Source organism: Haliotis rufescens, unplaced genomic scaffold (assembly GCF_023055435.1).
Source record: "Haliotis rufescens isolate VD_foot unplaced genomic scaffold, xgHalRufe1.0.p SCAF_53, whole genome shotgun sequence".
NCBI classification, from domain to species: Eukaryota; Metazoa; Mollusca; class Gastropoda; order Lepetellida; family Haliotidae; genus Haliotis; species Haliotis rufescens.
This window is the reverse complement of record NW_025964257.1, coordinates 1,451,806-1,466,155: the sequence shown is the minus strand read 5'-3', so window position 1 is coordinate 1,466,155 and position 14,350 is coordinate 1,451,806. Positions and strand designations below refer to the sequence as shown.

General features: G+C 38.6%; 1 protein-coding gene across 1 annotated transcript; it reads left to right on the top strand.

Moving 5' to 3' along the window:
* Positions 1-10,920: 10,920 nt before the first annotated feature.
* On the top strand, positions 10,921-12,671 carry LOC124115275 (ankyrin-1-like). The gene is made up of 2 exons (XM_048384998.1): positions 10,921-10,954; positions 11,815-12,671. The coding sequence occupies exons 1-2, from the start codon at positions 10,921-10,923 to the stop codon at positions 12,669-12,671; spliced, it is 891 nt and encodes a 296-aa protein (XP_048240955.1).
* The last annotated feature ends 1,679 nt before the right edge of the window (positions 12,672-14,350 follow it).

Here is a 14,350-nt window from a genome sequence, read left to right as displayed (position 1 = left end):
TATTTCTGACACTCGGGTGGTTAAATCACTGGTAGGGAAATCACCATGTGACCATGATAGAATGATATCAATCATCAATATACCTGAAACTGAAGTGAAACTTCTTGGAAGACTTCCTTGGTTTTGATCTTGAAGAAATTCCGACTCAAAACGAAACAAATGAGCACGGAGTAGAACAAAAATGGTGCCTATGGAGGTACATACATTTCGTGCCTAAATATCCTATCCCAAATTAGTGTATGATCATTGGAGTAAACCTTAAGTAAATTGTGTAAAATATGTTTATAATGCTTGAGATACATTACACTACAGAATTGTTCACACTCGTATATTATAAGTTACTCCTCAGGCCTTTACAAATGTTTTTGTTTTTTTCATGTACATATTAAAATATAAAATGCAGCAAATAGGGTTTGGGTGATGATTTTCCTGAATATCGTAAATCACATTCGTGTCAAAAGGGACAGAAAATTCAATGATGTAAATCATTTCAATGGATTTATCAAAAGGACAAGATCAGGTTTGTTTCATACCTCTGAGGCTGTTCTATTTAAAAAAATGCAGGTAAGAGGGTTTGGGTGATCCTAGCAGAGTCAGGCTGGTCAGGCCAATCACCAGCTCAGGGCCCTTCCCCCCTCTTCACACATCCCACAAAACGAATGGGACTGCTACCAGCAAGCGCTGCCTAGTCGAACCCATCGAGAACCTTTTGGAGAATGTGAAAACTCCCCAACACTGCAGTCTTCTGACTTACCCAGATTGTCACAAAGGCTTTATTCCTGGCAGCAAACATGGGTCCCCTCCCAATGTCAGTGAGCAGAATGGGAGGTACCAAATCTACAAAGCCAGCAAACTTGATCTTTTCCTTTTTGATAAATCCAATAAGATTGTTTATATCATCGGTTTATATGTCCCTTTTGACACTAACGTGATTGACAAGATTCAGGAAAAACATTTCCTCGCTTTTGAAATGTTACGCTTGCATCCCAAGTTTCAAGGTGTCCGACTCCCCATTGTTCTCTGTGCAACATGACAACATCAACACCAAGCAAGAGCTCAAACATGTCCGTTCAAACATGTACATTTCTACAATCCTTGCTCGACTCTTGCTTCTTGTTGTATTTATCAAAGCAAAGTGATGACATTTTCAGATAATCAAGTATTCAATGTTTAAATGTGTCTCGATTGGACTCTTCTAGTAAACATGTGTAAACGTACCTCGAGTTGAATCGCGATACTTGAATGAAGAGAATCACTTGTTGTTTGTAGCTATGGTTCAGTTTCTTTGAGTCATTGGTAAACTGGTGGAAGGATATGATTCCAGTAAACCTACAACACCCTAAGAAGATGACTTATCCAACATAACCATCAGGACAGTTTCCCACTAGCTCCTGAATGAGTAATGATGAATAGAGATTGGATGTCCGAATATCAACATAACTTGATAGGTAAGACGAAGTTAGCTAACGTCGAGAAAATCGTACATAATTTGATTGATAAGACGAAATATGTACTCCACTATAAACGTCTCCAGTTTTATCTATAATAAGGCATGAAACTAAAGAAAATATGCAGAGTTCTTAATTTTGATCGACGTCCTTGGTGGAGCCCCACATAAGACGAAACACAGATTTGAGAAAGATGGCTACCAGTGATTTCGAAAAGAATCTGTAAAAGCTCATGAATAACTCAGTATTTGGTAAAACTATGAAGAATCTAAGGAGGCATGTTGATGTTGAATTGGTCAGATGTAATGAGGAAGAAAGGAAAATAATAGTAAAATAGATGATAATGACTAAGCGGCATAACATATAAGGGAAGAGTAATATAAAATTCAACAGACCAGTATAAGCTTTTTGGCTTGTCAGATTACTTAATGTATGATTTCTGTTACACTGAACTTATGGTGACAGATGCGAGGCGTTATATCCGATTCTTTTGTTAATCGAAATACAAACCAATGATGTGTATAAAATTGATAACAATGAGATAAGAAAAGCTAAAGGCATTAAGAAGTATGTCGTAAAAAGACATATAAAACATGATAAGCACGGGGTATATGGATTAAGAATGAACAAGACATCATTATCCCCCTTAGATACAAAGAGATGGATTGATAAAGATGCAAAAAATGCTAAAACAAACTATGTATATGATATGTTTACTCAAGGAGGTAAAACTGTATCCCTACAAACTATGAGCAACTTTTCAAGTATGAGAGTTACGATCATCTTAGCGCTCAGATCGCTTTGTGTAAGTGGGCCATGGAGTAGGGATAGCTCAGTAATCTCAAATGTGGATATCTTAGTGATCTGGGGTAAGGGTAGCTACAAAGAGATGGATTGATAAATATGCTATAACAAACTATGCGTATGTTTACTCAAGAAGGTAATACTGTATCCCTATGATAGGAACTATGAGCCACTCTTCTCACACAAATTTAACACAATATATAAACGGTTTGCCTTCTTTCATAACCAATCGTCTAATGTTGCATATTTTAAGAGACCAAACCATATCAGTTGCATGGCTTTGGTCTTCAAGTTCACTGGGCTGGTATAATTATCTTATACTTACTCTATCTGAACGTTTTTGTTCTTTATCTCGCCATGGTGCTGAAGTCACATATTTAATTTTAATAACATCGGATGGTTTCTTACCAATTATTCTTGTTACTACAATATCAAATGTTGATAAAACAGCTGACAAATGTGTCACCAATTCCGTTGATCTTAATTGTTTTGATTTTATTTCAATCCGATACTGATATCGAAAGACACTTTCTGCTAAGTTTTGGTTAAATCTTTCAACAAAAGTTTGGCTACGATGGGACTCTTTATCGCCATGCCTGATTTTTAATAGTTTAATCACTGATCCCATAAACTCACATCTAGGATGTACTTGAATACCTTTGGCCATGTTTAGTGTTCCCGTTTATGTATGCGGCCCAGTGCAATAGCTACCTCACTTGAATCTTTTGTGGTTAGTGGTCCCTTTTGAAGTTAATGACTCAGCCTCCTTGCATCATCTGTATCCTCTGTATATATCGTGGGGCAGGGCAAGTATATTTGTAATGCAGCTTGTTTCTTTAACCAATCCTTGGCAACATTTCACACCTCATCATGTGGAAAAAATAAAAAAAGGTAAGCCTGATGAACTTCATTAGTCATGAACATATCAAACCATTTCCTTGGTATATATCGCAGGGCTGGCAAGTATATTTGCCATATACCATTTTTCTTTAACCAATCCTTGGCAACATCTTCAGATACTGTAGCCGCTGTGGCTAGTTTTTGTATTGCATCTTTACCTTTCCAATAGCCTCGTGGGCTATAGAACATTTATCCATTATTAATTAATAGTGATGTTCCAAAGATAGAACGAAATATTTCCATTTGGATAAATGTTCATATAAGTGTATAACAATTGGCAATAACAAGCCAACAACACATGGCGAGAAATACCACAAGACATATATCATTTCCTTGATGTCAAGCCATCCCAAAACGGTTATCAATTGTTTCTTTCCAATTGTGAAGAAGAGTATACAGTCTGGTCTCTTAGAGATATGACTAAGTTAACCATTCATTTGTCCATATCCAAAATAATGGTATGCGTATGAATATAAATAATAGAGAATATTTTCATTACAATTTGGCTTAAAGGTTTTCTTGATAAAGGATGGCATCTTGATACATGGCGATCACATGATCGTCAATACATAATTCTCATAAACTGAAGAGACCGATAGAAACATTGTCAGGGCCTGGGCCTGGGTGAACTGCGGCAGTACCCCTATCACCTATACTACTACTGATATCAAACATCCGTATTCTAGTTGAATTTGTATGACTATGGAAAGGATATTGTCGCTTTTATGTACATGTCTTCAAGACCTTTAATACCAATATAGTTACAGGAAGATTTTCTGATGACATGGGCTATTTATATATCGGAACAGATGGCTGTTTTGTACTCCAGACGGGACACGTATGGCCCAGACGTGTATGTCGCCGGAATTCGCTGTGTAGAGTTGCGTTCCTAGGGCACTACAGAAATCTATGATCGCGGTTCTACCCTGGTTTGCCCGATTATTTTTCCAGGTTTGTCAGCACCATACCCGTGCTCCTTGGTTTCACCTAAGTGAAATGATACTGATTTTAGCAGATTCAATCAATCAATCAATCAGTTTATTCGGTAATAAGGCCTCAGGCCCACGTACATATATATACAAATTAGTTTCACATCAAGTGCTGCATGACATAATATTTACAGGTAAGAAGAACGAAGACAGATAGCATTTTTAACATAATTGGCTAAGTTCTCAAGGCGGTTTACATCAGAAGAGTTTAACATTCTAACCAGTGTATCTTTACGATTATTACCAGTAATGAAGTCTAAATATGGGAAACATTTTGAGCGAATATCTTCATAAATAGGGCAAACAAGAAGGAAATGAATTTCATTTTCAACTGCCCTTAACTTGCACAATGGACAAAACCGGAGTGTCTTATCGATGCCATCCCTCCTTCCTGTGTTATGCACAATTCCCAGTTCTCCAATACGTAAAAGGGTAAGCATACGTCGCTTTACTTTTGATAATACATTTGATAGATACGGTTCAAGTGATAATGATGTCATAAATAATGAATACAGTTCTAATTTCAAGCATCCAGACAATTCAGAATACCATGTTTGTGCATGACAGTCCTTAACCCTCAGTATAAACTCACTTATAAAATATTCAGGATCACCAGCACCTTGAAATTCCCACACATGTCCGAAGCCATGAGAATATAACATATTCTTAATAGCCGAAACCCATGTATTCCTACCAACGGCATCAAACCTAACTAACATATCGTAAACCCGTTTTGGAAATCTCTCTTGAGACATATTAAGAAGCTTAAACCAGTATATAAACATCTTGTGTAAGAATCAATATAAATACCATATCGACCACACTCTCCGAGCACTGCAACATTTGTAGATTTGGAACCGATACCCAAAACAAATTTACAAGATTTTAGCAGATTCTACTATATTGAGTGAGTGAGTATGGTTTTATGCTGCTTTTAGCTATATTCCAGCTATATCACGGAGGGGGACACCAGAAATGGGCTTCACACATTGTACCCATGTCGGGAATCGAACCTGGGTCTTCGGCGTGACGAGCAAACGCTTTAATCACGAGGCTACCTGACAGCCGATTCTACTATATGATCGCAAAGAAGATTAGACTGTTTTCACCAATGTGGGGAATGCAATCAATAATAATTTAAAAAAAAGTATTACGAAACGCGGCATATTTATCCAAATAAACATTTGGAAATATAACAGAAGGAAAACTTAGGTTGTTAAGGCATGCAAAAATCTAGAATTACTAATAACCCTTAAAATGATATAGGCGTGCAGTATTATTTCAGGGCCTAAAAGCTACCATTCCAATAAAAACGCAAAGTGACTGAAATGACTGCTTTTAAAACACTGGATCAGAAACTTGTACCAGTTTTGACCTATGGAAGTGAGATACGTGGATTTACAAAACGTGGAAATATCAAGGTGCCACCGAAAGTTCTGCAAATTGCGTATAAGCGCTAGTTTCCAGTTACTAAATCTTGTCACTTGTTGTGATGGTAGAATATTCACTTTATATATCACTCTTCGTGTAAACTCGGTATTGGCTCCATCTGATTAAACAGATGCCCATTATAATTATATTATATGATTAGAAATCTATTTTCATGTATGGTTTGGAAGGCTTAGATTGGTCAAGATGTCGGTAACAAAATCCCTGTTTCTTCATGTTTTCAAACAAAGATAGATTGATTGTTATAAACCAGATTGGCATTCCAAACTCCTCAAAAGCCTACCCTTAGCACTATTTTCTACTTACAAAAGTGATTTTAAAAGAGAATAATATAATATGTCAAGGAAGAAAGTGATTATAAGGAGGCATTGCTTGATTTTCAAAGTGGACATAATGCAATAGGCATTCAAATAACATAGGCCACGTTTAAGTGCTGTACTTAAACTGAATATTCTTTGTATTGAATGATCTGCTTTAGACGACCTGGTACATCTGCCCTTACACTGCCCCATATATAATGATATTCGCTCCACGTGTTTTTCTCTATTGTGATTAATTGTCCTGACAAAAGATCCATTTGTTTATCAAATGATCTGAAAACAATATTTATGCTTGCAAAGTTTGTGTATTAAATGCAGTTTATCAAAGCCACGTGATCTGTCTCCTGTAGAAGACCAGCAGGGATATAGATTATATCTAACAACGTCTTTCACGACACTGCTTGATAAGATATTTAGACAGGAAACAGCGAAAAAGTTTCAAGTATTCCCATCTACGCCCAGACATACATCAGAACCAAAACAAGTAAAGCAATTTGTATTTTTCTTACCATGGTATTTAGAATATTTATTGTTCCGCATCTCGACAGTTTTACTGGTCTTCTGATAGACAATGATAAATAGACCACGCGGAATGTGGCATCCAGCTCCATCCATATTGAATGAGTTTAAAACTGTTGATTCTACGGATAGTGCTGCACATAACAGAAATACCCTCAACCGTCAATTTGCAAAAGCTGAAAGTGAAAAACATAAGTTTAGATTGAAGCCTTTTTGTTTGTGATTTTTTTAAACATACAACGCAGGTATTGTGAGCAAATGTTTTTTTCTGTAGAGAACTATTTACACTGGCTAAAAATATATTCAAGAATATCCATACATTTTGAAAACAGTGGTTACTAGTTACATTGTTTATGTGTTTGATGTTTTTTTTCAATGTGGGCACGGATGTTTAGGTACGTGTATCGCAGTGATCTTAGCTGTGGGTACCTCAGTGTTTTCAGGTACCGCTAGCTCAGTGTACTAAGAGGTAGCTAGATCACTGGTCTATGTGATCTTAGCTGTGGGAACCTCAGTGTTTTCAGGTACCGCTAGCTCAGTGTACGAAGAGGTAGTTAGATCACTGGTGTATGTGATCTTAGCTGTGGGAACCTCCGTGTTTTCAGGTACCGCTAGCTCAGTGTACGAAGAGGTAGTTAGATCACTGGTCTATGTGATCTTAAGTGCGGGGAGCTAACTGGTGAGATGGGAGGTTACGTTCATGAGAGGGACAAATCGGTTCAGAGCCACTTTGATCCTAGATCGCTAGCGGAATTGACAACATTGGATTTCGAGAGGTTCTGTATAGTGCAACATCCTAAGCAAGTTATTTGCTGTTTGGCGTTGCATTTAAGTTAAGAGTTAAAATATTAACAATGTCAAAACGTTGATACCAATGGGTTTTTTTCTAAAGTGAGAAAAAGAACCTTCCTGTTGTCAGCATCAGAAATAGATTCATCATGTGTGCCCTTATTTCCATTTTCTGTTCTGGTACATTTCAAGGATGTGTAAATCACCTGGTGTCCCATGACAGAAAAGACATTGAGTGGTATTCACCGGATATATATGACAGTTGTCACTGTTATCGCTGTGGAACTTTTTAGAATCGATGGAATTAGTTTCAGTTGGTTTATCGACCTGCTGTTAGTTCGCCGTCTATATAACTTGTGTTGTCTCCAGACATTGGTGTTCATAGTCTTGTGTACACTGTTCACCTGGTGGTAGTATCCACACATCGATGTCCATATAACTGTGTTTCACTAAGTTCCTGGTGGTAGTCTCCAGACATTGGTGTTCATAGTACTGTGTTCACTGTCTAGCTAGTGGTGGCCTCCAGACAATTGACCGTTTAACTTATCGTGAACCTTCGACCCGGTTGTAGTCGCTCAACTGCATCCTACGTGGCAGATCCTCTGTGAACACGGAAAGATGAAACCTATATATTTAAGGGACTGTGTTAAACTGCTACTGGATTTAACAGTTATTCTGATGTTTGTATTTCCCACATCAAGCATGACGGAGTGTGGACCTAAGACGACTAAAACTTTGAGGCACAGTTATGTCACTATCATTAACATTGGCATAAAGTTGTGCCAGCTTAAATGTATTGAAGACGGAGCATGTTTGAATGTTGAATACAATATTGAAACTTTAACCTGCCGTTTGTTAAGAGATGAATCAAGGAAGATCAAGAAGAAGGAAGGATACATAAGTCTTCCAAGGAATCATTCCAATGTAAGTAAAACACTTTCAGTAATCATAAAGACATTTCTGATCGATTGAGTCCTTGCCACAAATATGTATTTATGAATCGCTATCAATGAGTGATGATACCACCAAGTGTTCACGTAAAGGTGGGCGTATGCTACCCTACCGGAGCACCTGTTTGAAACACATGCAAAAGCATGCCCATTGCTCACCTGAAAACACTGGAAACTCTGGTACAAATCATAATAGGGATCTGCATCGGGCATCCTTTTGATTCTGGTGCGTCAAATTTGGAAATGTCCCCCACATGTCTACTCAGGCCTAGTATGATGTAAGCCTGATTAAACATTATTGGAGTAAGTCTTTTGGCGCCCTTTGAAATCTTTGTAGAAAAAGAACGCCCAGTTGTACTTCAAGTTGTGAAATGTAGTCAACAAAAGATGAAGCGTCTGGAGAAAATTGAAGTCATCCCTCTTATCATGCAGTTTTGTGGATAATATTTTCCTGTCACACAGATGCATAGTTTAAATATGATACAGCTATATTTCTGACTCAGGTGGTTAAATCAGTGGACGAGAATCGACCATTTGGCCATGTTTCAATTTTGCCAATCCAGCAGAAATTCAGATTCTTATGCATAAGGAAACACATCAGCACGGAGGAGAACACAATTGGTGACCCTTAGGAGGCCTACTTCTTGCCTAAATACCCTATCCCAAAATAAGTTATGTGTACGGCCATTAACAAACCTGCAGCAAATTGTGAAAGATATGTTTATAGGACAGAAAATGCATAATAAACAATTGAATGCCCACATTGAATACAAATAAACTTACTCCACAAGTTATGTTTACAATATCCATTGAACAAGAAAATAAAAACAATTAAACATAAATTATACATAAGTTTAAATGTCTTGAAAATTTCATAAACATGCATGATTCAACAACAGACCAAAGAGATATTCTCGTATATTGATTATCCCTCCTGTTTAAAGGTCCCGGCTGGTTCCTGTGCATCCAAGACTTGCAATGTCGGGCTGAGATGTTTGGAGACTCGATCTGGAAAATCTGTCTGTGTACAAGGTAATGTCTTGTCCTTTTCACACCACAGTAAACTACGGCTATAGCGAACTCAAAGGGACCAGTAATTTTAGTTTGTTATAACCATAGTTCATTATACGCATATATGCAACGTATATATAGCAAAAGGCTGTGACCAAAAAGACCCATTTGTTGTATCCGTCAGTTCGTTTTAAGCGTGTTCGCTATGAACGTAGTTTACTGTACTACTGTGTACTCTCAACATCTTCAATCTACGTACGTTATTGAAAAGGTATTCTTGGTCACCATTGATGTTGACCTTGCGTCTGAGACTTTACTTACTTTCATGTGCTGCACATTGACCTTATATCTGTGACAAGCACTAACTATAATGACCTGTGTTATGTGATCGAGGGGTAAAGAGGTCTTATCGTGGCGTAGTATGTTAGTGGTTAGTGGGAAGATATATGATTATTCCAGTCAGCATTATCATTAATCAATCTTGACCATTGCAGATGATCAAATTATTAACGTCAGTTATAATAGTGTCATTCGTCTGACCTTGAAATGGATGTAACATTGCCGTCTTTAAAGTGAATCATGTTCACTCACCTGTTCAATATCTAGAGAATGAGTAGGTTTGTTTTCATCCTAAGAAAGCCTTAACCGACAGTGTTAAGGTGGAAATATTATCTGTTTGAATTTGACACAGCTCAAAATCTTATGTAAGAAAAAACACTCAACCTTCATATTCTTGAAAAAGAAATCTCATCTAAGTCTTAATATGAAAAAATATGATACCCTCTAGTTTCAGGAAAAGCTTTTTGATATTGATACAAGTAACGGTATATAAAGTTGCAATTATCCGATAGTTGAGTCAGCACGTCTAGCCATGACACGCAGGAAGCTGTCGGAGGCGCTCCATTGGCAAATTATTGGCATGCATGACACAGGCAAAGCAGAGCTGTTGGGCGTTAAACTTGGCTATGACTATAATGTCATCAACAGACGCGTAAGAAAACACCACAGACACATAAGGTAAAGGAACGTCCACGACCAGGGCCACGCCGAAAGACAGCTGTATTGGAAGACAGGGCTTTCGCAGGTATTGCGAGGTGACAACCTTTTGCTACGAGTAAAGCTCTGAAGAAATAACGGTTTCATAATAGGCATCTGTCCACCAGAACTGTCTGAAACAGGCTAAACTCATTTAGGTTGAAATCATTAAGGGTCATCAGACGTCCCTTATTAACTGCTCATTATAAGAATCTTCGACTGGCTAGGTGTATGGCTCGGCTTCATTGGAATCTGAGGACTTGGCGAAGGATCCACTGGTCTGATGAAAGCAGATTCTTGCCGCACATCACAGATGGGCGAATGCGGGTTGGGAGACACACTAAAAAACAGTGTACCAACTGTCCGGGATAGTGGAGGCTCCGTATTGGTGTGGGGACCAATATATCATAACTGTAAACTGGACATAGTAATAGTACGAGGCAATTTCAACAGCGATCGTTACAAACACCACATCCCCAATCCTGTTGTTGTGACACATTGTAACAACCAGGCACTGGCACTCAACCAGTGTTTATGGACGTCAATGCTCAACCTACGCCTTGAAGGCAACAATTTGACGTTCGTCCTCCTCGTTGGTGGTAGCCATGAATTCTTTCTCTTTGAAAAAGCTGGAATCTGCTCTCATCTGTGAACACGACTCTTTGCACTGTTTGTTCTGCCAGTGTCACAGTGTTTAAGCCGAACCATGTCTTTGACGTCAGAGTTCCGGGGCAAGCCTTGTAAGCTATGATATTGTACAGGCGCAATCTTCTGGACATTGTCCAATGATTGACAAGATGCCCAATGTCAGTCGCCTTTGATGATGTCAACATGAGATGCAAAACACTACACGCAAATTCGTTTTGGTGGCACATTATTTACAGGTTATAGTATAGATGGGTAACGAAACATTGCATGAAGAGTTGGCATTTAAATATCCGTGTACGTTTTGTCAAAGTTTCTAAAATTTAACATTACCTTGTCTGCAAAAAAGAAATTTGATGATAAAAAACCAAGCAGATGACAAAAAAAAACGATCGCCCAAACGCAACGGCCATGGTAAGCCGATGCACGTGAGTTTCTTGCCCTGTCTTGCGATTTAAATCCCAATGAGCACCTGTGGGACGAGATACAAAGACGGCTGAATGACGTCCGACCAAGGCTGATAACTGCAACTTAACTGTGTCAGACATTTCTCAGAGTGTTTGCTCAAGTGCCTATTGCCTTCATCAACCGCCTCAACAATTCCATGTATCAACGTTGCACGGCAGTCATCAATGCACATGGCGGACATACGAGATTCTGACTTGTGATGCCGTTTTCTCAGAGACTGGTGTTCTGTTTCACTTTAAGAACATTTGACACTTTAAATTCAACCTTGATGATCAGTTTCAGCCAAGTTTCATCTTTTTAATAGGTCTCAAAATATGTTTACAGTGTTTGGACAAATAAGGTTTGTCATATATCTGTCCATGTTGACGTTTCTTTGGCGGTTCAGTATATTATCATCAAACAGTTTTTATTCTAGATATATATTTATTGCAATGAATTTTGCAAACAAATTGATGTCATTGAACCATTGTGATATATTTATGTGCAGATGGGATGCAGAACTACCGTGAGAAATCACCAAAACACAACATTGGCAAGCAGGACACTTTAGAGAACAACCCACTTCACGATGCATGTAGAAAGGGGGACCTGGGCCGAGTGAAACGCATCCTGTCCCGGGGTGTGGTAGACGTCAACAGTAGAGACAAGAAGCTAGGGAGGACACCACTCATGATGGCCGCACAGAAGGGACACAGAAGAATATTTGACCTTCTGATGAGAAAAGGAGCGAATGTAACACTGGTGAATGCTTACGGCAACAACATCCTGCATTGGGCTTGCTTAGGGGGACATATCGCCATGGTGAGATATGTACTGTCACAATACAGTGTTGATGTTAACAGCAGAACAAAGGCTGGATCAACTCCCCTCATGAAGGCTGCATATTGTGGACACAGAGACGTGTCTGACTATCTAGTGTGTATGGGAGCTAATATATCTCTGGTGGATGAGGATGGCGACAGCATTCTTCACTGGGCCTGCAGAGGGGGGCATGCGAAGATGGTACAGCATATCCTGGCACAGGGCCTAGTGAACATTACCAGTAGAGGAATATACGGAAGGACACCATTAATGATAGCAGCGAATTATGGACATAGAGAAGTGTTTGATATACTTCTGAATGAAGGTGCTCAAATTTCCTCAGTGGACAGTAATGGTGACAACATCCTACATCTGGCTTCTTTTGGTGGAAATGTGGAGATGGTGAAGCATATCCTCTCTCAAAACCTGGCAGACATAAATGCCAGGGACAAGGATGGGGATACAGCGGCCATGATGGCACACCGTAAAAGACACCGTGCCGTATATGACCTTCTTGTGTCGATTGGCTGTCCAGTGCAATAAGTGTTACTGTGAACGTTACTGTCATCAATGTCGTGAGATAACGGAAGTGACTCACCTGTTCTATCATTTTGTTTGTGGTTCTTATACGTATATTGTATTCATTTTATGTAACCAGGGTGTAACATAATGTGTTAATGATGGTTGGGTTTTGTCACACATCATGACATTTAATTGTTACCAGTTTGTATGGAGTAGAATTTGAAATTATAGTGTTATGGCCAGCAGGCAACGGACTGACGGATATCATCAGTGTTTTTACCTTCTTGTACGGTGAGGCTCTCATAGGATATCAAATACTGTCACCGCGTTATTGTACACGTCTTTAATGTTCAATAAAATATTATAAAATGCGTTGCAGGTTAATGTGTCTCTTCATGGTGAGTGACTTTCTCCGCTGTAGAATACGTCTGTGTGTGATTGAGTTGGGTTTTATACCGATTTGAAAACTATTTCAGTCATATCACAGTATGTCAGCTTCGTGTCAGTGGAATGTTTTACTTGATTTTGGCGAAGCTTGGAATCGAACCCATGATCCTTAAAAAACTCTACTCTTGGGGAGGCTTGAATGGCTGGATCACTGTGGACCCTTGTCCCTTTAAACAAAGCCATTGATGTCCGGACTGACTAAACGACCACTTGGCAATGACGGAAACGATTTGTTTCTATAAGTTAATTTGATGGTAGTGTATCTTGAAAAAAAACATGTCACCATCTCAATCCGATCTGACTTGCATCTAATCTACTTGTCAAGTGCTGATGTGAAACCTACCCGAAAACAACGAATTCCTGCCAGTGTCCATCGATATTCTGAACACATTCATGAATGCACACATATATTTTAGGGGCAAAACAGGCATAATTTCTCTCAGAATGATAAGAATTCTTTTAATGCGACTAGAAATGTCAGATTGGTCCCTACTTTTCAGCTACAAGTACAAGAAGTTGAAAATGCTTTCTTGAATATTGAAAAAGTGGCCTAGTGAGCATTAGGTAATGTTATTGCAAAGTCTATAGAAATGCAAAGCTCAAAAAGTCTCTTCAGCACTGTCACTGGAGGTCAACCTATAATTGTGGGTTCGAATCCCGGTTCGCCCCAATTATGTTTCTAGGTTTGTCAGCACCATACCCGTGCTCCTGGGTGAACTGGGTTTCACCAAGTGGTTAACGTCTGAGACCTGCATCACTTATGGCTTTGCTCCCACATTAAGCTGACATTCCTCGATGTAAATGGAATACTGTTAAAGAGGGATTAAACCCAACTCACTCACTCACTCACTCACTCAAAAAATGATTTCACCAACCACAAAGGATATTCAGAGCTTTATTTGGGTATATGAAACTGTTCATATAACAACAGTATGTTCACTGAATTATGAGCATATTCAATAAGTACAGTATTATTCATCACAGACAATTCATTTACATTTCATCATTTCATGAAGGGGCATGTGTCCTATAGAAACATAATTCATTGTGTACACAGAAGCCTACAGGTCCTGCTAAACCTAGTTGGTGAGGAACAGTGTCCCGGTGTACAATTATGTTTAATGTTGTACATTTATAAGGCTGCAATATATAAGGCTGAACAAATATTCCTTGAAGAAAACCCTTCAAAATAACACGTTTGTTTAAAATATTAAATAATTTAATTAAAATGTGCTGCTTGTTTGAGCGTCAAA